This window comes from Elgaria multicarinata, chromosome 6 (assembly GCF_023053635.1).
Source record: "Elgaria multicarinata webbii isolate HBS135686 ecotype San Diego chromosome 6, rElgMul1.1.pri, whole genome shotgun sequence".
Taxonomy (NCBI): Eukaryota; Metazoa; Chordata; class Lepidosauria; order Squamata; family Anguidae; genus Elgaria; species Elgaria multicarinata.
In genome coordinates, this window is record NC_086176.1 from 83,868,678 (window position 1) to 83,893,165 (window position 24,488).

Sequence of the window (24,488 nt, forward strand, 5' to 3'; positions counted from 1 at the left end):
TCCCCGTTGCGTGCTAGTCCGCGAAGCTTGCCCAGGCAGGAAGGCCTCTCGGGGGAGCCACGCTCGGCGTCTGCCACAAGAGAGCGTCGCTAGGACCCAGCGGGACCCTGACCGAGCATATCTCTTGCCTGGGCGCACGCGCGGTGGGTGGGTGGGGGAGTGAGTGTTTCTCTGGGCAAGGCGCTCGCGGGCAAGGGGGCCGGCTTCTTTCCGCAGGGCGGGCGGGATGAGGGAGGAGGAAGCGGCGCTGGGTGGCGCGGCTGGGGACAGGCGGTCTCCCGTTCGTCAGTTGGCAGCAGCGGCGGCTGGGTTTTGGACTAGAAGCGGGCGCTGGAGCCATGGAGCCGCTCGGCATGCTGCTGCTGCTGCTGCTGCGGGTCTCCACGGCGCTGGCTGCCTCGTCCTTGCACCAACCGCATGCGGCGCCCCAAGCTCAGGAGCAGCTGCTCTTGAAGCAGGAGACGGCGCTGGGCGCGTCGTCCTCCGGCTCCCTCTGGCCCCTGCCCGCCTCGCTGCACATCTGGCCGGCCCGGCTGCAGCTGGCGCCCAAGCGCTTCCAGATCGTCCACGGCCCGGGGTCGTCGGCGGGGCCCCGTTGCTCGCTGCTGCAGGACGCCTTCCGCAGGTGAACGCCTCTTTCCTCCCCTCAGGGAAGCGTGTTGGGTTGGAGAGCTCTTCCTTCAGCCCGGTTCCCCTTTATGCGGAACGGGTGTGAGCAGAATTGGCTCGGGCAGCCTTCCCCAACCCGGTGCCCGTCAAATGTTTTGGACTACAACTCCCAGATTTCCTGACCATTGGGCATGCTGGCCGGGGCCGAAGGGAATTGGAGTTCAAAATATCTGGAGGGTTCTAGGGCTGCGAAATGTCTAAAGGGCTGTCACCTAGGAGACGGAGCAAACCTGTGCTCTGTGGCTCCGGAGCGTAGGAGTAGTACGTAGAACCGATGGGTGGAAATGGCAAGGAAGCAGATTTCAGCTCAACACTGAGGGACCTCTTGCCAGTGGAGGAGGGTGGCTCCAATTTCGGTGGGGCTATCAATCCATTCTGGGTTTAATCAGAACTAGCAAGAACTCTAAAGGATCTATCCAAAGCACTGAAAACTATCCTGAAAATAGGTTCAGCACCTTTGATAGCTGCTTTAGAGTTCTGGCTGGTTCTGACTGACACTAAGAATGGATCCACAGCCCCACCGAAATCGGGGCCACCAGCCTCCACTGGCTCTTGCACAGGTAAACGGACTATCTCTGGAGATGATGGGCTGCCCTTCACTTGGAGGCAGTTAAGGAGAGGCTGAATTTCAAGATTGCTGTAGCTCAGGGGTATACAACTTCAGGTGTCTGTCCCCTCAATTTTTGGACTACAACTCCAATTCCCATCAGCTAAGGGCTGATAGGAGTTGGGAGTCCAAAACATCTGGAGAGCAGCAGTTTGCCTAACCCTGCTGTAGCTGCAATTTGCATTGTAGATACTCCACTGAGCAAGGAGTTGGAATCGATCACCTCTAAGGTCCCTTCGTATGCTATAGTGGACATAAGAGCTATGCTGGATCAGACCAAGGGCCCGACTAGTCCAGCATTCTGTTCACACAGTGGCCAACCAGCTGCCCACAGGAAACCCACATGCAAGACAGGAATGCATCAGCACCCTCCCACTCATGTTCCTCAGCAACTGGTGTACATAAGCATGCAGTCTCTGATCCATCTGTACTAGTAGCCATGGATAGCCGCCTCCTCCATGAATTTGTCCAATTCCCTTTTAAAGCCATCCCAATTGGTGACCATCACTACATCTTGTGGAAGTGAATTCCATAGTTTAACTGTGCACTGTGTGCTGTGGTTCTACTATGGGAAGGCTCCTGAGGTGCCACTCAGGTTGGCTGTTGTTTTCTCTTCCCCCACCCCCACCTCCAAAGGAGGCATGTGCTTTCAGCAAAACAGCATAGGAAATCTGATTGGTGAAGTATTTTCCAACCTGGAGATAAAGTTACAGAGTCACAGTAGGGATTGCAGTGCTAGATTAGACCAAGGTCTAATTAGATTAGATGCCTGTGGGCAGAGTAGGAAAATGCTAGCCTAAGATTTAGTATTTATTTAATTATTTGTTTGTCTGATTGCATTTCAGAGGTATAGGATTCGTGTCTGCCTTCAATCTGCCCACTCAACACACTACACCGAATATGCATATTGATAGTTGGAGGATCTGTTCTCAGTGGTAGTGTGTACTCAATGTTAATTTATTTATTTATTTATTTATTTATTTATTACATTTTTATACTGCCCAATAGCCGAAGCTCTCTGGGCGGTTCCAGCACCAAAATGTTAAAAAAATATTCTCATAAGGAAATTGTAAACTTTTATATTGAAGGTTTCCAACATTCTTCAAGGTACTACCAACCACCAGGAAGTCACTTGTTAATGCTACTTAGGGTGCAATTCTATGCAAGTTTAGACAGAAAAGAGCTCAGCAACTCCCAGCTAGCCATACTGGCTGCAGAATGCTGGGAGCTGCAGGACTTTTTTCTTTCTAAAAATGCATAGGATTGAGTGAGGGAATTACACAATATTTTTTCCTGGAGTCGTAGGCTGAAGCAATATGAAAGTCAACATCCTTTGGCATTTTCTGTTCTTTTTGTTTCAGAAGATTTCTATAGCATTCTTTTTTTTAAGTGGTCACAAGATAAAATCATGTCAAAATACCATAAAGCCAACCAATAAAACAGTAATAAAACAATAAAATAACCAGGAATAGCTAGCAACAGTCAGGTAAACTCCCAGGCAAACAAATGTGTCTTGAATTATCAGTGGAAACATTTCACACTGATTTCAGTGAGGAGATCATTCCACATGGTGGTGTCATAATGGAAAAGGCCTTCATTTGAACAATGGTCAAAGATCAGTAGGCCACAGTATGTTAAGCAAGGCTCCCCCCTCAGAATGTAGGGTTTGGTGCATTCTATATGGGGGAAGGTGGTCTTTTAATGGCATGAGCCATTGGTCATGCTAGCTGAGGGTGATGGGAGTTGTAATTCAACATATCTGGAGGGCACCAGATTAAGGAATGATGATATAAAGAATAATGGTGTTGTCTATTTACTGAAGTTCAGTGTTCTCTAGTCTGTAGAGTTTGGTGGCCACAATCTAGTTTGGTACATTTAGACCTGTTGATTAAGCATGCCTCACTCTGTTGGACTGTGGTCAGTATGAATGATGATCTAATAAAACATGATGTGAGCAGACACATCCTCAGACCCCCTGTTTATACAAACAAGGAATTTGTCATGTTAAGTTTGCAACCATGAAATGATAACCTTTATGTGTTGATGAAGTAAAGGCTGGTTTTCAAACATTTTTAAACACATTTTATTGATTTTCAACTCATAGTTTTAAACTAAACTATCAAAAACAAAAAGTGGAACACACACCCATAACACAATAAGTACAGCCACAAACATAAAAGAGTAGAAAAAACAAAAATGTAAGTTGCATCTCAGCAAAAAAATTAAAAACTACAGCCATCCTACTTCTGTTTTTTTCAACACTGAGTGAAGAAACATTCCTTTAAATAGATGATGAAAGCTCATTCCCTAGTTGATAATCTAGTTAGGTTGGAACATGTATAGAGTCACCCTGTGGAGCCAGGTATCTGTTCTAGGAGATCCTCCCTTATTTCTTATCATAGTGTTGTATCTAATGCTAGCCAAAGTTAGAGTATACCCATTGAAATGAATGGGTCTTAAATAAGACTAATGTTGAATACAACCCAGTGAATCACAGAGTTGTCCAACCTCCTGTTGAGGCAAGAAATCAATTACTACAGCATCACAGATAGGTGTCCTTCCAGCCTTTGTTTAAACTCCTCTAATGGAGAAGAGACTACCACCTTCAAAGCTGTCTATTCCACTCGTACTGTCAGGAAGCTCTTCCTAACATTAATTTAAAATACACACAACCTTTATTGTAAGTGGAATCTATGGATTTGGGTGCTATGTGATGCAGATAGAAAGCAAAGTTTGGATAATGTCATCTGTACCTTCAATTCACTTCCAGATATTATGAATACCTGTTTGGATATTCCAAATGGCAGAATTGTGATGAGGAGAAACGTCTTTCCGAAACAGAGCTATCCTCGCTTCAGGTCATTATCACTTCAGAGGACTCTGAATGTGATAAATACCCTGGCGTTACATCAGATGAAGCTTGTGAGTAACTAATGGTGAAGATGTGTGTAACCTAGTAGAACTTTACTCTTTCCCAACAATGTTGATTTTTTCCCTGAACCTGGTGCCCTCCAGATGCTGTGGACTTCAACTCCCATCAGCTCTAGCTGCTATGGCCAATGATCAGGAATTTTGAGAGTTGAAGTCCAAAACATAGAGGGCATCAGGTTGGTGAAACCTCCATTATAGCCTTCTGTAGAATGCCTCTTTTCTTATACTTGCTTGTGTATATTGTTTGGCACTTTTTTCTAGCAAATATAATAGTCACTTATCTAGCAATTTATTAAGTGAGTAATTGAAGAAAATAGCTTGGCTCAACTCAGAAAAGGTCTTGAATATGATTCACTGAGATCAATGGCTGTATTAATGTCTCTGTTAAATTTTAACTAGCAAACAAGGTGGTTTGGAGTGCTAAAATATAGTTGGATTTTTATATATATATATAAATCAAATTTCTATGCCATCCAATAGCTGAAGCTCTCTGGACAGTTTACAACAATTTAAACTATAAAATACAAGATGATAAAATACAATATAAAGTGTAAAAGTTTAAAACTATAATAGAAATAATAAAAATGATAACCAAACAGAAGCTACCAGTAGTGCATGGACTTAAAATGCAATACCATATTCAAAACTGAAACTGAAAAACTAAAACTTATGAAACTTATGTTCTCAATCATCAGGATGAACTGTATAGTTCTTGTCAATGCAGTAATCTTAAGTACCCAGGCAGATAATTGATTTTGCAAGTTACATAGACACCTGGGTAATTAGAAGGTTAGATGAAAACAAGTAGGGCTTGCAGCCTGGAGTGCACTTGTTCCGTGTTCCTCAAGGACATGCCAGTCCATTTCCCTTCCCACCTGGTTTCCTGATTTCCCCATGAAAAAAAGGGAGAAGCAAATTCTCAGGATGCTGAACTTTTTATTTGTAGGTGGAAGAGCCTGACGTGTTTCGGCCTGTATCTTCTCAAGGCCTTCTTCAAGGGGTTGTAGGAAGATGTCTGCAAAAATCTTCTTATCAACAGAATGTCTTTGTTAATAGACAATCTTAGAAATCTCAGCATCCTAAGAATTTGCTTCTCCCTTTTTTCACCTGATTTCACCTGGGTGCTTTTCTCCCCCTGTTTTTGTTTCTGATTTCCCCAACAATCAGTATTCTGTCACTACTGAGTACATTCAGTCTTCATGGGACTGGTTTCGGGATTTCCCCCATCCCCTTAAGGATTGTTTTCCTAAAGATTTTCTTACTTCTACAAAACCTTCCTCATATGTGTGGATGGTGCCATTCCGTTTCTGAACTTCAGAAAGAGAAGAGATGCAGTTTGAGTGTGGTCCTCTTAATTACAGCAGATTTACTAATGGATTTAACTGAGTAGGCTTGTGTGGGCTGATGGCCTTGAATGTTAAGTGCCTTCTAAGATTAGAGGGGGTATAAGGTTTCATTTCCTTTTCAAATCACTGAGTTTGCATAAATTTGCTTGGTGTTAGTTGATAACCTTGCATAAGTGCAATGATGCAAGAGAGTTTCTGGGGAAGAGGGGCGTGTCTGCTAAGGTCACAGCACACTTCCACTTACATTTTTGTTGGGAAGACTTGTTAATGTTAGGAAGCTATTCAGAGCAGGCCTACACAACTTGCAGCCCTATATGGCAGCTGAATCAGGGAAGCTTATGGCTTTTGTGGCCCACTTGGGAGTGCAAAAGCAGAGACACTGTTAAGCAGCTGGAAAGTGGCCACAATACATGGCTTAAAGAGTTGTGGGGGTCGGGGTCACAAATCGTGCAGTCTGACTTGGAGAAGAGTCTGTTCATAGCAGGGGTCAGGGCCGGCCCTACCAAGACACAGAGACAAAGCAGTTGCCTAAGGTGGCAGATAATGGGAAGCAGGAGGAAAGACCTGTGTGCCAGGCAACGTGCTGTCTGCATCCGAGGTGCTGTGTGCATGTTGCGTTCAGATGTGACGGAGGACGTTCTCCCTTCACCAGTATTGAAGGAAGATTCAGCTGCTGGTCCAGATGGCTTTTGTATGTGGAATGGAAAGGGGCACCATATTGTGCTTTGCCTCAGGCAGCAGCATGTCCTGAGCCACCCCTGGCAGGAGTGGGCAACCCGTAGTCTACATGCAAGGCTCAGCTGCTTTTTATGCGGCCCCTTGAGCCTCTCGTAGGCTCTGCCCAAGCATTCCCTGCCAGGGCCCCTCCTCACCCAAGTGGGAAGAGAAGAGCACTTGGAAAACACAGATTCATCTGGATTCACATGTTTGAAAGCCCCTCCCTTTCCAGCTCTGCTCAGCTTATCACCAGGGATCAAAGGAGCCGCAGGACCACAAGGTGTGAGCTGCAGATAAAAGTTTCATGTGCTCAGCAGTACAGCTCTCTTCTCCAGGCTCCTTGGCTGTTCTCTGCCAATCAACATGGGAGAAGGGAACACTCTTGAAAGTGCTACATTTTCAAAATGCTCTTCTCCTCTGCGATTAAGCTTAAGAAAAATGTTAATAGCAGTGCAAGAGGGGTCAGTTTCATTGGGTTTGCAGGAGGGAGAGAAGGGGTAAATTTCTCCTCCCCCCCCCCCAGTGATCAGTATATGTAGGTATGTCAGTGGGAGGAAGAGTGGGAGAGAGTGTGTGAGAGTAGGGAGAAGGGGGAAACTTGGGACCCACTCACGGTTGTCTCTGATTCTACCCAGGTGACCCCCATATAGATTACCTGTCTTGTTTCTCAGAAAACTCCTGCTTTCGATGGGAGACAAATGACGACGCTTGCTAAGTAATCTACAAAGCGTTACGTCTCTTCTACCTGAAGAAAGTCTAACCTCTTGGAAACGTCCCCCTAGGCAAAACTATGCAAACTAAGCAAGACAATTGTCCGCTCAAGAAGAATAGGAAACTACTTCCCAAACGCCCCATAACTTCAGGGAGGCTGATGCGGAGGCAGGTTCTGGTGTAATCAAACCGACTTTTCATGCCTTCATGTTTGAACTTCCGGCGAACCCTAGCATCAGCTAGCTTGTCGGGACGCTCACCTCTGGAAGAAACCACACTTCCCACTGAATGTGTAGGATTTGGCCTTGAGGAGATAAGCTCTGGAGAGGGCTGACTCCCAGCTGGAGAATCGCCCGTGAGAGCTTCCTCCCACATTTGTACAGGCTGGCTGGTGTCTAGCACTGCATCTTCTAGTTCTGAATCTGATTCTGATTGATTACCTGAATCATCTTCTCCCAAGACAAGAGCAGTAGGGTTAGACATGACACTACCCTCAAAGGAATGTGGCCTTTGGGAAGGTAAAATGGTTGCCCGGCCTGGTTTATAGCTATATGAAGACCATCAGTGAACCAGAATTAACTTTTTATTTTTCTTTAATTGCAGAAGGTCATTATTGCATTTAAAAAATAATTAGGACTTATAGCAATTAGTTTATTACCCTGACTGCAATCTGGCAGAACCTTTCACATGATCACTACAGCCCACTGTGGTTCCAGGTTGGTGATCCAAGCCCCCACCACCATGGCTTCTCGTTACGTGCAAACCCAATAAGGGTGGATCGTTGGGGTGGTTGACAAGGTGCCCAGAACCCATGGCCTGTTTTAGGGTTGTGGATGGCTTGCCAACTACCCCAACAACCCTCCTTCACTGGGTTCACATGTAACAAGAAACTACAGCGTGCCCCTGCCGTGCCCAGAATAGTCAAAATGGCGGCAGCATCCATAAAAGCAAACCCCATAGGGAAATTTACCCATGGTGGCTTCTTGTTACATGCAAACTGGGCCACTGATTTCAATTAGGTATAAGCAAGCTGCATGCGGGACTGCCAACCAAACTCTGTTGTTCTTCTAACAAAGTAATTGATCATTTCATAACCTTTATTACTGAAAGACATCTCGGTATTAATTGTTGTTTTCCCTTTAAAGATCACCTCCAAGTATCAGAACCTGCGGCTGTGCTGAAGGCAAGCAAAGTTTGGGGAGCTTTAAGAGGTGAGTCATAAGATAAGAAGAGCCTTGCTGGATAAGAACAAGGGGCTATGCCACAGTGGCCAGCCAGGTGCTCCTAGGAAGCCCACAGCAGAGCATGAAGGCAACAACTTCCCCACCCCACCCTGTTTGTCCCCTAGCAGTTGGTATTTGGAGGAATACTGTTCCTGTTCACAGAGGTTACATTGAGTCACGGGGCCAACCAGATGCCTATGGAAAACCCACCAGCAGGGCATGGGTGCAACAGCACCCTCTCACTCGTGTTCCCCAGCAGCTGGTATACTGTCTCCGATAGTGGAGCTACTCTACACCACTAGCTATTGATATCCTTAGCCTCCATGACTCTGCAAAATAGTTTCATTAGGTGACCCACGTTTTAGTACTGTATCTTGTATATCCCCACACCATAATTTTTAAACCTATATTGCAGTCTTCCCAATCCAGTGCCCTCCATATGTATTGCACTACAACTCCCATCACCCCCAGCTGGCATAGACACCATTGGGAATCATAAGAGTTGTAGTCTAACACAACTCCCATCACCAGGGACAACTCCCATCAGGGCATCTAGTGTGGGGAGCCTGCTCTATTGTATCAACTTTCCCCCCTAAACTAAATGTTTTCACGTGTGTTTAATGTGTGGTGAAGTGAGCTGATTGTTTCAGCATCAATCATGTGGGCGCACCAGCAACTTATGTTCATGGCTGAGGACAGAGTGACATGTAATAGAGAAAGTACAATCTGGAAACATGCCAATGCTATATAGATAGAAAAACCTCTCCAGATTTCATGGTGTGAATCAGCCCGACATTTGTGAAATATGTAGGTGATAGGGGACCAATGTATATGTGACAGATTTTTTAAAAAAACCTCTCTAGATGTTCAAAGCAGTGAGAGAGGAAGCGTGAGTGACTTGCTCTTCCTCATCCCATGCTTCAAGGTCTCAATCAAAGCCAAGAGAAATTCACGTTTCTTTTGGGGAGATGATCATTCTTTTCCAGCAGAAAGAGAATTATCTGCCACATGGGATATGTGCTTCTCCCGCTTCACCCATCCTTTTTGGATGAAGTTTAGAAGTTAGGAAGAGAAGCGCAAGTTACTTGTGTTTCATTTCCCACCACTTCCTTGGAATGTCCAAAGTGGCTCTTGCATGATGGCATCTGTGTTATTTTGCCAATTACAGATGACAATTCAGTCTTTTTGATTTCCAGGTTTGGAAACGTTCAGCCAGCTAGTAAATGAAGATGACTATGGAAGTGTAAGTATTTTTACCGCTAATAATTTTGACTTTTCTTTGGGTTTGGATGAAGCAGCTGTTAGTAATAATTTCAGGTTTGACTTCTCCCGTCTTCCCCAGCCAAGAGTCCTCCAGATGCATGGCTAACAGCTTGGAATGATGGGAGTTGCAGTCCAATGCATCTGGAAGACACCATGTTGGGGAAGGCTGAGCTACTCTGTGCTTCAGAGATTGCTTCATAAACTATTTGGAAGCTCCAGTGTAACCGAGGGTGGGCTAGCATTAGCAGAGCAAAACAGTGCTCCAGACTCTGCACTAGCTATTTGTAGCATTCCTGACACAACTCTGTAGTTGCCTTTTTTGACCAAGAACATTAGTGAACTACATGGCTGTTGCAGAACATCAAGCCTTCCCCAACCTTGTGCACTCCAGATGTGATGCCCTCCCATCAGTCCTGCATGGCCAGTGGTCAGGAATGCTGGGGGTTATGGTCCCAAACATCTGGAGGGCACTAGGATTGGAAAGGCTGCCAAGTGGGCTAAATGGAACGACTATTAGGTGGATCCACAGTTGGCTACAGAACCAGACTCAAGGAGTGCTAATCAATGGTACCTTCTCAAACTGGGGGACCGGGTGTTAACAAGCAGGGTACCGCAGGGCTCAGTCCTGGGCCCAGTGCTCTTCAACATTTTTATTAATGACTTGGATGAAGTACAGGGAATGCTTATCAGATTTGCAGATGACACAAAATTGGGTGGGATAGCTTGACCACCTCTTAAGCATTCTCTTCCTCTTTTTTGTTTGAATAGTTCTTTATCAATCAATCTGACATCACTGATTCCCCAAGGTTTGCTTATCGAGGAATTTTGATTGATACATCGAGGCATTTCTTGCCCTTGAAATATCTCCTAACGAATTTGGTAAGTTGGCAGTTGGGTGAACCCAATCCCTCCCAAATCCCTCTGCAGGGGCTAGCGTGGCAATTTTAATTGGAAACATCCATTTTCTTACAAATAAAAAGATGAATGTTGGAATCATTTGAAATATTTGATGTATCAGCTGCAAAGGGGCTGAATGTCCTACAACGGAAGTGGAGGGCTGAATTCAGTGATGGAGAAGCTCTTCGGGCTGGCATTCCAGGGACAGGCATAGCCAAAGGAAAAATGGGTGGGACCAAAAATTCCCCCTCCCCACCAAAGAAATATCAGCATGCTGTAGTTTCAAGGTTACTATCAATAACTCAGCCTTAGGGAAGGGGCATTTCAACCTTTTAGAATAGCAAAAAAAAAAAAAAAAAAAAAACTGCACAAATGTCGGGAAATCACTGATAGGGTGATCATATGGAAAGGAGGACAGGGCTCCTGTATCTTTAACAGTTGTACAGAAAAGGGAATTTCAGCAGGTGTCATTGGTATGCATGCAACACCTGGTGGAATTTCCTCTTCGTCACAACCGTTAAAGCTACAGGAGCCCTGCCCAATAGTATAGCTAGAGTGACCAGATACAAAAGAGGGCAGGGCTCCTGCAGCTTTAACGGTTGTGATGAAGAGGGAATTTCACCAGGTGCTGCATGCATACAAATGAAACCTGCTGAAATTCCCTTTTCTGTATAACTGTTAAAGATACAGGAACCCCGTCCTCCTTTCTATATGGTCACCCTAGAAATCGCCAAATGATCAATAGTTGGGGGAAGGGAGTGGGGCCAAGGGAAAGGGCTGGGGCCATCTGAGGGAGCCAGGAGGGCCAGATTTGGCCCCCAGGCCTGAGGCTCCCCACCTCTGACCTGCAATATGCAAGCATGGTTGTCATCCAGAGCATGATGCATCTGCAGCTCTCACTTCCTCCCGCAGTGGAAGAGCGTCCTTAGTTAATGGTGTTCACTGTCCATCAGATAAATCACAATCTCCAGAAAAGACAATTAATCCTGGCTTTGGCAAGCATATTGCTAACAGGCTTTTACCATCAGGTTCACTGGCTGCTTGTACAAATGGAACCGTGGATGATATGAGGGATAAGAGCATCTTGAAGCCGCTTACCCTAAAAGTAAATTTCATGGAAATGTATTTAGGGTTGGGTGTAAAAGCTTTGTTTCAAAACAGTCTATCAGGATCAGGTACATTGGAGGGATTGGAGAAGTGGTGAGGTCGCTTTAGAACTCAAGATGCAGCAGAACATGCCTGCTGAAATCGGACTTTGCAAAGTGATGGATAAAAATCCCACTTTTAAAATCGTACTTAGGAATGCAGAGTGCCTAACTGAAATGCCATCTTGCTTCCCATGTTGTAGGATGCCATGGCTTTTAACAAGTTCAATGTCCTGCATTGGCACATTGTAGATGACCCTTCCTTTCCTTATCAGAGTGTTACTTTTCCAGAACTGAGTGCCCGCGTAAGTACATGTCACATGAAGCCTGCCTTAAAATAAATTAAACAACAAACAACATTTTGCGAAATATAAACTTGAAAAGGGGTATGTTGCTTAAGCTGTTATTTCAAAGGCATGAATGGCCAAAGTTTTCAATTTATACCGGTCATTATGTGCTCCCCATCTCTCTCAGAATGGTGTTGTTGCAACTCTCAAAGGAGTACCCATGTTCATTTGTTGCAGCAAAAACAACAAAGAGTCAGTGATCTGTTGTAGGGATGGATGGAGCACTGGGTACAGTCATAGATCAGTAGCAAGTGCTGCCTCCAAGTTTTGAGGACTCTTGGGAAAAGCACATCGGGGGGGGGGGGCTCAGTGAGTCTGCTTTCTCACCACCATTGTCACCAGCTGCTGCTGCTCCTCTTCCTCATCATTGCTACCTCTTTTGGATTCCTGGAAAAATTTTGAGATTATAGAAATGCTTTAATTGATTGCAGGTTGCAGGCTTATGAAAACATACCCAGTGATTTAAGCTACAAAAATGTTCTTAGACATTTTGGATTGTTCAGATGCCTTGTTGTTTTGCCTGTTACCTGCACCACCTTTTTAAAGTTAAGAGGTTAAGAGGCGCTCTCCTGGATCAAACAAAAGGTATCCCTAATCCAGCATCTTGCTTCTCATCTTGATCAAGAGTAGAGTTTTATGAGTTTGGCTGGTGTCCGCCCCACGAGTGCTCACGCAATCTGCCTCAACGAGCCAGGCAATGCAAGCCTCTGGTGAGCACCCACAAACCTTTGGCAACCACCCACCCTTTCCCCCCACACACACACTAATGGCAGGGGAAATGCACAATTTCCAGACCCTTTAAGGCCCCCATTGGCTTGGGGTGGGGGCATGCATGCTTTCCGGAGGCTCCAGAAAGCAACCTTCCCCATGGTGGACCCACACCCAAGCACTTGCAGGTGCTCACAAGTGATAGGGCACAGGATCCATTAGGGGTGAACGCGGAGGGGGGGGCATCTGCTGCCGTCGCGGTCACAGCCGGACACTCACAGCATCCCTAGTAGTCAATAGTTCAGTTTAAATAATGCTGACAGCAATCGGTGATTTGTTTTCAATTTTAACTTGCTTTTTCTAAATCAGCTTTATATAGTAGACCGGGGTGATAACTTATGGGCCTCCAGATGCCTTGGCCTACAACTCTCATCAGCCCTAGCCAGCATATGGCTGATGATGGGAGTCGTAGGTCAAAACATATCGAGGGCCACAAGTTCCCCACCCCTGCAATAGACTGATGTGGGCTTTAATTTTTGACTAATTATAGTTCAGGACTTTGGACAATATTGTTCATTTTTTCTGGCCTTTAAATGATAGTATATGGGCTATATCAGTTGCAACTGTTATTTCAAATAGCAAAATTGCAGGTTTATCCCTGCTAAAAGAATATTTCAGTCCTATACAATTTGTCACCCATGAAACCAATTTGCCACCATCAGCCCACAAGAGTAATGGACAGAGCTGCCTTCTCCAACGTGGTTCCTCTCTTGATGTTTTGGACTACAACTCCACTCAGCATGGGTAATAGTATGGGATGATGGGAGTTGTAGTCCAAAACATCTGAAAGATGCCAGTTTGCGGAAGGCTGAATAGGGTGTTGGAGTTAGCTTCTGCTGAAGATTTAAATATCCTTTGAGACATGACTTTCAGCCAAGGTTACTTCATAATATATATGTGGTGGCCAACAACGTTCTCAGAGAGTTTTGTGCATTGAAATTGGTCAAGAAATAATTAATACCTGCATTATTTGCTAGGTGCCAACTGTTAAACATCTGTGTCTTCATCTACACCATCCTCGATTGATCCAGTTCACATGTAACAACCAATGATAGGTTAATTAATCCATTAATCAATTCACCCTGGGTTTAAATCATTTAATTAATTAACCCATGGTTGGTTGGGGCCATGAGTGAGTGATCACACTGCGTCCCAGCCGCCCTCTGCTTCTGTTTTGCATCCAGTTTAGCAAACAAACCTAGGCTGTTTGCTGCAATGTCTGAACCTGGAACTCTGGGTTGTTATAAGGAAGAAACAACCCAGAGTTTTAACCCATGGTTTGTTGTTGGGTTAAAACTCTGGGTTGTTTCTCCATCAACAATCCAAAGTCCTGGGTTCACACATCACGCCAAACAAGCCAGAGCATTCCTGAGTTGTTTGCCAAACCAGATGCAAAACGAAAGCAGCAAGCAGGGAGGAGGCACAGGGGTTGTTTGTGCACACCAACAACAACTCATGAGTTGTCATTTTGTGTGAACCAGCCCATTGTGCTGCCCAATTTGTCTATTCTTGTCTCCTAAGTTTTCTGGTTTAAAATGTTTTAACTGATAAGGATTTGTATGTATTAGCATGATGTTTTGTATTTTAATGTCTGTTTTGTTCTGTTTTTATATTGCTTCAAAATATTTTTGTAACTGCTCCAAAATATTTTTTCAAGTATGCTAAATAACATCCCAGAGGCTGTAACATGCATCTGCAGTCAAGTTTAATCTACTGTTCAAAATCACTGACATTGTGGCATATTTTGAATGACCTTGTAATGTGTACATTTTCACAGGGGGCCTATTCATACCATCATGTTTACACCCCCACTGATGTCAATCTTGTGTTAGAATATGCTCGATTACGAGGGATTAGAGTCATCCCAGAGTTTGATACCCCAGGACATACAGAATCTTGGGGAAAAGGTAAGATGTGCATTATTCTGAAAGATGATTGATACTGAAACTGAACTTTAATGAACAAATATCTATTAGTGATTGAGTGTGTGATGAAAAGGAATTTCTTTATTTCTTTATTGCATTTCTATACCGCCCAATAGCCGAAGTTCTCTGGGCGGTTTACAAATTTAAGACAATTCAAAATAAAACAATAGTATAAAACCATAATATAAAATACAATATAAAAGCACAACCAAGATATAATTCCAAAGCAGTTCACTGTTCTCACCACACTACATATAACTTAACTCAGATTTCCCCAATCTGATGCCTTCCAGATACATTGGACTACAACTCCCACCATCCCCAGCCAGCATGGCCATTAGCTGTGCTGCCTGGGGATGATGGGAAGTAGACCAACACTTCTAGAGGTCACCAGGTTGGGAATGCCTGAGTTAATAGAAATGGTTTGCTTCTTTTGGCCTTTAAATATCTCCTGATCAAGAGCTGGATGTAGCCTTGAAATGGCTTGAGCTTCTGAAAATCACTATTGCAATAAATCTGCTTTTTTCACTTCTTCATCTTTTTCCTTTTTGCTCTGTACTGATTCTAAACTCAGTCAACTAGTAAGGGCGCAATCCTATGCATGTTTAGACAGAAAAAAAGTTCTGAAACTCTCAACATTCCCTGCCGGCCATGTAGCAATTTTTTTCTGCCTAAACATGCATAGGATTCCACCCTAAAACAGCACACGCACTGGTCAGTGTAGACAATATTGAGCTAGATGGACCAGTAACATTTCTCCTACTTAGTGATTATGCCAGTGATTATCGTTTAGGAGGCTCTAGGAAATGGAAATAAGTCTTCAGTAGCCTTGAATGCAGAACAGAGAATTTTGATTCCTGGAATAAAATGACTAATAGCAGCAAGTGCCTTTTGTGAGTCACAGTTTTCCAGTTCTGGTATTCCATAGTAATTGTATTCACCCTGCAAAGAGGAACTTTAAAAGGTTTTGAAAAACATTGTTTTGTGTTCTTGACCTTATCAAAAAAATGTACTTAAGTTCTTGGAATTGTTTTTAAAGCAAATGCTCTTGATATGGCATAATGCCAAATGCAACTTTGTATGGCATAAAACAACCTACGTTTTGTTTGTTTGCATGTTTAATTTAAGGGCAAAAAGATGTCCTCACACCATGCTATAAAGGACAACATCCAAGTGGCACTTACGGACCTGTAAATCCCATTTTGAATACAACTTACGATTTCATGGCTAAATTATTCAAAGAAATTGGGACAGTGTTTCCTGATGACTACATCCACTTGGGAGGAGATGAGGTGGACTTCACATGTTGGTACAGTGTGACATTAAAAGTCTAAACTTCTCATATGTCTGAGACCTATCCAGTTGGAAAATGTGGCAAAAATTATAATTATATAGGCCAGGATCCACATGTACCCTAGCTTTTTCTTCTTCTGGACCATAGCCCCCTTGTATTATGTCAGAGGCCATGTTCTCCTGAATTTGTGGCTGTGGCTTGTTAAACAAAATGGGAGGTTGCTCAGAAGCTCTCCTTGCATGCAGGACTAAGCAAGGTGCTTTGGATCCTTGCTTTTTCTCTGATTTTACTTAATTTGGGACTGAGGTCTCTTGAAAGAACCTGTGAATAACATCACAAGATATATCTTGTTAGGCCAAGATCCCTTGCAACATCAGCAACCAAACACGTGTTAAAGAAACAGTGAACTCCTTTGATACAGCAGGGCACAAAAAGCACCTCACCAGAGTTGACAGTTCAGAGTCCATCATGAGCCCAAGTTCAAATAAAGTCAATTAATCCAAACAGGAGCCAGAAACAGGGTCTTAATGGCCAGCAAGTTTAATCCAAGACAGGCTCACAGGGCACAGGATTCAAGGCGTGCAATCATTTCAAAGTTCAAGAATAGTACAGCCAAAACAGTGTCCTGGATCAGCAACATGATACCTACAAACCTGTTTTACCTGTGTGCCAGCTTTTATGCGGGGGCAGAGCAACTAGAGTTCCTCATGCGTCAATCCAGCCTTATGGGGGGAAATTAGCCTGAAGTTGAAACTCCCAACTAATTGGTTGCTTTTCCTTTCACCTTTTTGGTGGCCAGCTTTGCCTGGGAGACCATCTTGGCTGTGGCATTTCCTTAGCTGAGTCTGCCTCCTGGCCTCTTATCAAATGATGTTCCTTAGGCTGGGCTAACTCAGGCAGGGGCACCAAAAGCGGGTTCAGGGCCTGATGAAAACAATTTTTCAGGCCGTTCAGCAAGGGCGGACCAGCTAAAAGTTTTTAGCCAGCATGGCCCCTGGGCAGGAAGCTACCGACCCAAGCAACAGGAGGGCTCTCGGAGGAGGAAGGCTGCCCGAGGCTCAGGCACCACCACCCCAGTCGTCACTGTCGGAAGGCCTACCAGTGCCACTCGCTGCTCCTTCTTTGGGCAAGTCTGCTTGGCTGCCCACTCCCCCACCCTGGCGCTTCCTGAAGCCCGGAGCAGGACTGGCAGAGCCCTGGCAGCAGCCTCCTCCAGGCCACATGGCTGGCAAGGAACTCCCTCTGTGGTGAGAGATGTGCTGCGAGTCCCACGGGGCGGGACCCTCGTCTGCCCCTTCCCCCCTCATTCCCACTCCTGACACCAAATCACTTGTGGGCCCCTGAGTACCAGAGAAGGGCTCCTCGCATCCCCTGTCAAAACACAGAAGCGAATGTTGATATTATTTTCTTTGAAATTTACCAATTTTACAATGGATGTCAAAAACAATTGACAAATAATGATACTACTGAGAAAGAAAAAAACATGCAACATAGTCGGGCCCCAGGGGCCCTTCTGGACCCCGGTAATTTGTACCAGCTCCCCCCTCGCTCATCGGTCCTGAACTCAGGCATTTCCCCCCAAGCGAGTTCTGACTGTAGGTGAGAAGGAGTATCTGCCTCCCTCTGACCTACTGTGAAACCAGACAGAGGCAAATTCTCAGCACACTCCATACCTTGACTAGATCACAAACCAGAGTCTTCTAGCTTTGAATCTGATTTTTCCTTTAGGGCACAATTCTATAAATGTTTAGAAAGAGAAAAACCCTAGAACTCTCAGTATTCCCCAGCCATCTATGCTGGCTGTGGGATGCTGGGAATTAGACATTTTTCTGTCTAAACATGCATTGGATTGTGCCTGTAAAGAATGAAGTAATTCAGGAGATACTTGGAAATGCTTCACTTTGACTGAATTGTGACCTCAATATGCATAGGATGTGGGTAAAAGAGCAAGAGACTTGTCACAAGTCAGCACTGTATAGCTTAGAATCCCTGCTCATGGGTAATTGTTGAAAGCTTTAAAAGGGTGTCATTTTGAGCAAATGCATATTGGGGGATTGTGGTTGTATAGTCTTTTCTAGTGCACTGGTCTCAATACATCCCATTAGTTCTTCCCCAGCATGACCACTGCAAGAAATATACTTGTTTTTCTTTTCCTTTATAGGAAGTCCAACCCTAATGTGACAGAGTTCATGAAGCAGCAAGGGATTTGGTTTACCTATTCCAAACTGGAATCCTTCTACATTGAGAAGTGAGTGTCTTTCTTTTTCACTTACTGACTTGATTCACAGAACACAATGTCTGAACCCAGTGCTGTTTCTACAGGTTAGCTTGCTTTTCATGAACAAGCCGCCCTGAGAACCCTTGGTTTTGTTGTTGGGTTATTCAAGGTGATTTGTTGTGAAGTCCGAACCTGACAGAATGGATTCTGCATGGCCTGTTTGACAGGACTACAGAGGCACTCGGCAAGAGCAGCAGAAATCCTGACTGATTTCGCTGTGCCTTCTGCCCTTCTTCTTCCTCCAACTCAGCACTTCATTCGACAGCGACTGGCTTTATCCTCTTGTGAGCTAAGAAGGGTATGCAGGAAGGGGGATTTGACTGTAGGCTGTGAGAAGGGGCAATTTTTCTCAGAAGCTTTACTTCCATTCAGCTTTTCATCAGTAATATGGAGATAATACTGTCCTGCTTTTCAGGACTACTGTGCAAATGCATTTATTTGAGTACTTAGGAAATGCTTTGAGTTTTTAGGAAAAAGCACTTTAGAGAGATGACATATTGCAATTGCTTGAGCGTTGAGTTTGGATGGAGGGAACAAAACAAGATCTATACTGGCATATAGATCTATAATGCCAAGATCTATAATGCCAAGTTCTACATTTAGGGAATAGAAACCAAATGCACAGTTACAAGATGGGGGACACTTGGCTCAGCAATACTACAAACGAGAAAGATCTTGGAATTGTTGTAGATCACAAGCTGAATATGAGCCAACAGTGCGATATGGCTGCAAGAAAGGCAAATGGTATTTTGGGCTGCATTAATAGAAGTATAGCTTCCAAATCACGTGAGGTATTGGTTCCTCTCTATTCGGCCCTGGTTAGACCTCATCTAGAGTATTGCGTCCAGTTCTGGGCTCCACAATTCAAGAAGGACGCAGACAAGCTGGAGCGTGTTCAGAAGAGGGCAACCAGGATGATCAGAGGTCTAGAAACAAAGCCCTATGAAGAGAGACTGAAAGAACTGGGCATGTTTAGCCTGGAGAAGAGAAGATTGAGGGGAGACATGATAGCAGTCTTCAAATACTTAAAAGGTTGTCACACAGAGGAGGGCCAGGATCTCTTCTCGATCCTCCCAGAGTGCAGGACACGGAATAACGGGCTCAAGTTAAAGGAAGCCAGATTCCGGCTGGACATCAGGAAAAACTTCCTGACTGTTAGAGCAGTGCGACAATGGAATCAGCTACCTAGGGAGGTTGTGGGCTCTCCCACACTAGAGGCATTCAAGAGGCAGCTGGACAACCATCTGTCAGGGATGCTTTAGGGTGGATTCCTGCATTGAGCAGGGGGTTGGACTCGATGGCCTTGTAGGCCCCTTCCAACTCTGCTATTCTATGATTCTATGATATCTAGTCCAGCATTCTGTTCCTATGGTGGCCAATCAGAGGTCATAAACATAACAGAACCCTCCCATTCATGCTCCCCACCAAGCAGCTAATATTGAGAGGTGTACTACCTGTGGTACTTGGGGGGATATACAGTCATCATGACTAGTAGCCAGGCCATTGATTGTGGCTTTGCATCTTAAGCATCAGCCAATCCCTGATCCATCTGTTTATTTACTGTAATAAACTTGAATTGAATTGATCCATCTGTTTATTTACTGTAATAAACTTGAATTGAATTGATCCATCTGCAGCCCCTTCAGCACACTTGTAAGAACATAAGAAGGATCTATCTAGTCCAGCATTCTGTTCACATAGTGGCCAACCAGGAACCCACAAGCAAGGCTCGAGTGCAACAGCACTCCATCGGCAGGGAAAAGCCTGGACAATATGATCACTGCTAGGGGCTGGAAGTGACAGCCATACACCCACCCATGTATCTCCTTATACATTTTATTGTTTAATTATAGATAGGTGTAATTATAGAAATCAGTTCTCAGAGTCAATTTTGTCTGAAATGCAGGCAATAAATGTAATAAACAAGTATAACACATTTTTTCAATCCCTTTGTCCTAGAATATTGGACATAATGTCGTCTCTTAACAAGAAATCCATAGTCTGGCAGGAAGTCTTTGATAATGGAGTAAAGGTAAGATCTCAGAGATGATCGGTTCTGTTCTGTGTTAACTTTGAGTGTACTTTTCATGTGCATCAGTAGTCCAGAAGACTTCTGTAGAGCTTATCTGCATGTTAGACCACACAATTTTGGAAAGGCTTAATCTAGGGGTACCTTTTATCAAGACCGCATAAGAAGCAATTATACTTCTTCAACAGAATCTGACTTGCAATGTAACTTATGTATATTTCAAAAGCACATAGTATGATATGGGAAAGGAACAAACACTTTCTCTACTGAAGTCTTCTGGATGTACTCACATTCTCTCACTCCTAATTTACGTATTTCTGAAACTACATTGGATAAGTCTTGTTAATCTAACGGACAATTCTTTTCCCGATCTCTGAGAGTTCCAAGATAGCCAACACCATGCTAGGAACATGCCAGCAGGGTGGAAGTGAGGGAAGAGCTGTGTTTTTGCTCCCCCCCCCCCCATTCTTCCTGGCTGGGGTTTTGCCTTCTTTTTATCATTCCCTCCTATTGAAACCAAAGAAAATGAATTAATCTATGCCAGCTCCAGGGCTGGCATAGATTTCCAATTGGTTTGTGGGCATTTTACAGTGCCAGGAGAACAGTGCAATGCATTATCCATGTGGCTGCCTTTGAAAACAGTCTGAAAACTTCAACTGGTCCAAAATAAGGCAGGAAGACCATTAACGGGAACTGGTCAACATGATCCTATTATGCCAGGACTTTTCCATCTGGACTAGTTTCCAGTCTATTTCCGGGCCCAGTTCAGAGTGCCAGGATTAACTTTTTAAAGCCCTAAATGGCTTGGAGCCAGGTTACTTGAAGGATTGTCTCCTCCTATATATACCTGGCTCTCCTCCAAGTGCCATCACCAAATGAGGTGAAGTGGGCAGCTACTAAGGAGAGGGCCTTTTCAGTGGTGGGATGCCCTCCCTAAATACTTAGGATGGATTGACTGCATACTATCTAAAACCCACGTGTTTCCAATTTTTTTCAGATAAAGCCAGACACAATAGTTGAAGTGTGGATGGGGAACATGTATAAAGATGAATTAAGAAAAGTAACAAAAGCAGGGCACCATGCAATCTTGGCTGCACCTTGGTACCTAGACTACATTAGTTATGGTCAGGACTGGAAGAAATACTACACTGTCGAGCCACTGGACTTCTTCGGTTTGTTGAATGCTTCTAGTTGTCTTTTTCTACATGCTTGAGCCAATCAAATTTAGGCATATTTAAGTCCCATTGATTCCAATGAGAGAGCTGTATGAACTGATTCATATTCATGTTCGTTCATCCAGAGTCTCCTTTCACCCAAATTGCTTCTTCAATTTGTCAGTGGTGACGGCGCGCGCTAGTCTGTCTGAATAAGACAAGATCAGCTTAATTTCTCTTCTTGCAGAAAGAGTATTATTTTTGTTATTCTAAGATACTGAGCTATGATAGGAAAGCACTGCACTGACCCGGTTTGGTCATCTGGTGTTTTCTTTTGATTTTATGCTCTGCAGTTTAAGTACAATAGTGATTACAGATGCTACATTGCAACTCAGGCAAGCAGTGTTTTCTTTATTAATAGTCATGACATTAAGGTTGGATATTTGCCTGCCATCTTATAATGAGTATTCCCACAATCCTGAGAGCTTTTTGTATCTGAAGCAGAATTCTTGTATTTGTATCAGGCTGAGCCTACATTTAGAGTATGAAATGAGCAAATGCTTTTTCTTCTTCTTAAAATACAGGGTGGAATTCACAGAAAGAGCTGGTGCTTGGTGGAGAAGCTTGCCTTTGGGGGGAATATGTGGATGCAACTAATCTCATTCCAAGACTCTGGTATAGTTCAGCGCTTACCTGATTTTTTTCATGACAAATGTTAATGGTCCAGACATAACCTTATTAACGTTGATGTCTGGCCTTGATACACACAAAAACTTCACCAGGGTTATAAAACACTTTCTAGAGGTTTCTTCTTCCCTTCCTTATTTATCCTATCTGAAAGCCCTGAAAGGAGCTTTCCTTGACTGGCATAGTCTTAATGGAGACTGCATTGCACTCAGATGTTAGCGGTCAAATGACATAGTCGGATCTTATCATCCATGTGACTCCTCCTACTCCACACTTCAGACCTCATAATTCAAACCAGTGTGAGCAACTAGCAAGGGTGGTGGTGCTGGCTGTACTTACACCACCACCTGCAGAGAAAGAAGCATTAATGAGCTTAAAGTAAGAGGATTGAGGGGAGAAGGAACCGAATCAGTGCCACATCTAACTGGCCTTAGGCCTCCAGTATTGAGATAGTCACAAGGAGTTCCAGACATTAATATTGTTTTGCCCTATGGGTTAGGTAGTATTCTCATATCATAAACGTGCTTCTACACAGAAAACCTGTGGCCATATACCTTTTGTGCTACAGAATTTAGACATTCTTAAGGGAGCAATTGTGATATCTAGAGTCCAAGTCAAATTTACCGTATTTAGCAACCAGCCATTATGCAGTTTCACATTGATGTGTTACATTCATTGGCCTTTTTCAGAAGACGCGTTAAACCATGGTTTTAAGGCTTTTTGCCTTATCCGCCATGGTTAAAGCCGTGGTTTAAGGTGTCTTCTGAACAGGGCCCTTCATTTATTCCCATGGCCTTTGTGCACAAGAGCAGGGCCAGCACAAGAATTATCTAGAATTTCTACTCATGCATGAATACTACACATTACTTTTTGAAGACTAACAGTTTGCAACTTTCTAGAAAACAAGGGTCAGTGCTAACTGGGAAGAACAGTGTATATCAAATAGAAAATAAAGTGTATGGTGGTTGGTTGAAAGTTTGAATATTAATAATTAGAATAATAATACAGTACATAAGCTAGGGTGTCATTTTATAATGGTTTGAAGTCTGGTTGTTTTTGGTACTTCATAGGAAAGCAAGCTGTAACTTAATATGTTTGATCTACAGTGTTTATAGTGCAGTTACTGTAAACTAAACTATTTTGAAGGGACAATAACAAATTGTTTTTTTAAGAAAAATATAACATAAAATTTATTTTATTCATCCTGCTGTAACTTCAGGCCTCGGGCAAGTGCTGTTGGAGAAAGGCTCTGGAGCAATGAAAATGTAACTGATATTGCAGATGCTTATAACAGACTTTCTGAACATCGTTGTCGCATGCTCAGGTAGGTTATAATCCTATACCAACGTACCTGGGAGTAAGACTCATTGAACTCCCATGTTTAAGTCCCATGTATAGTATTGCACCATATACTTCATAATATAGCAATATATTTCATCAAGATTCTCTGGAAATTTCTTATTGAGAACTCAAGTATTGAGATCCTAAACAGGATTGTCATAAAGTAGTGCCCTTCTGGTGATCAGGCATAATATTTTTAGAATACCCATCCACCCCAAAGAGGCTCACCTGGTGCCTACACTGTAATCTTTTCATCACCAGCTGAAGACCTTTTTATTCTTCTGGGCTTTAGTTGCAGTGCTTTAAGCTCTTCGCATTACTGTCGTTTTCCAGTACTGTTTTATTCTCATGCTGTTTTAAAGATTTTATGCAAGTTGTTTTTATACTTCATGGTTTTAACTTTTATTTGTGAACCACCCAAAGAGCTTTGTTGACGGGTGGTATAGAAAAGTTGTAAACAAATAACTATCCACACCTCTTTAACATTGCTGCCCTCCTGCAAAAAAAATATTCTTCCCCATCCTTTTTTTTAAAAAAAACAATGAAATTTGGACAGAGTTGGCATAAAACAGAGGTTAGCCAATTGATGGAGTACACTATATAAAAAAGCAACAGTCTTTATTTAGCCTTAGTCGCTAAACAACACACAGCTTACCTAGCCCTTTTCCCTGTTATCTCTGAACCCCGAGATCCAGGAGCAAAGCTGTGGGTATTATTTACAAAGCCATTTAGTAAACCTAATTACCACTGGTTCTTAGGATACTAGTTATTTCAAAAGGTAAAATCACAATCTTCTCTCCCCCACAGGCGTGGAATAGCAGCAGAGCCTTTATTTGTTGGATACTGCCGTTATGAAGCCACAGACCTATAACAGTTCTACAACAGGATGTTACTGTAGTGCCTTTTTGGGAAGGAAATTATGCACATTCCTGGCTGAATATTTTCACTGGAGCACTCTATATTAGTATTGAAACGTTGGAATTCTATACTTGGGGAAAAGTCTTTCTTTTTAGATGATTCAAAATAATTTGTCATTCAATTTTTTTGAGAGAGAGAAATTAAAATCTTTAGTTTTATTTAATGAATCTATGACTGAAATTCCTGTGTAATCATGCTGCGCGATCATACATTCTTTCACTACTGAAATAGAAAATAC

General features: G+C 43.5%; 1 protein-coding gene across 1 annotated transcript; it reads left to right on the top strand.

Annotated features, from left to right (window-relative positions):
- Positions 1-296: 296 nt before the first annotated feature.
- On the top strand, positions 297-24,355 carry HEXB (hexosaminidase subunit beta). Its single transcript, XM_063127933.1, has 14 exons — positions 297-625; positions 4,047-4,198; positions 8,127-8,192; positions 9,401-9,447; positions 10,236-10,346; positions 11,713-11,814; positions 14,402-14,531; positions 15,678-15,858; positions 18,005-18,091; positions 20,081-20,153; positions 21,148-21,322; positions 21,889-21,979; positions 23,211-23,315; positions 24,140-24,355. Exons 1-14 carry the CDS (start codon positions 339-341, stop codon positions 24,201-24,203), a joined length of 1,671 nt encoding a protein of 556 aa, XP_062984003.1. The 5' UTR covers positions 297-338; the 3' UTR covers positions 24,204-24,355.
- The last annotated feature ends 133 nt before the right edge of the window (positions 24,356-24,488 follow it).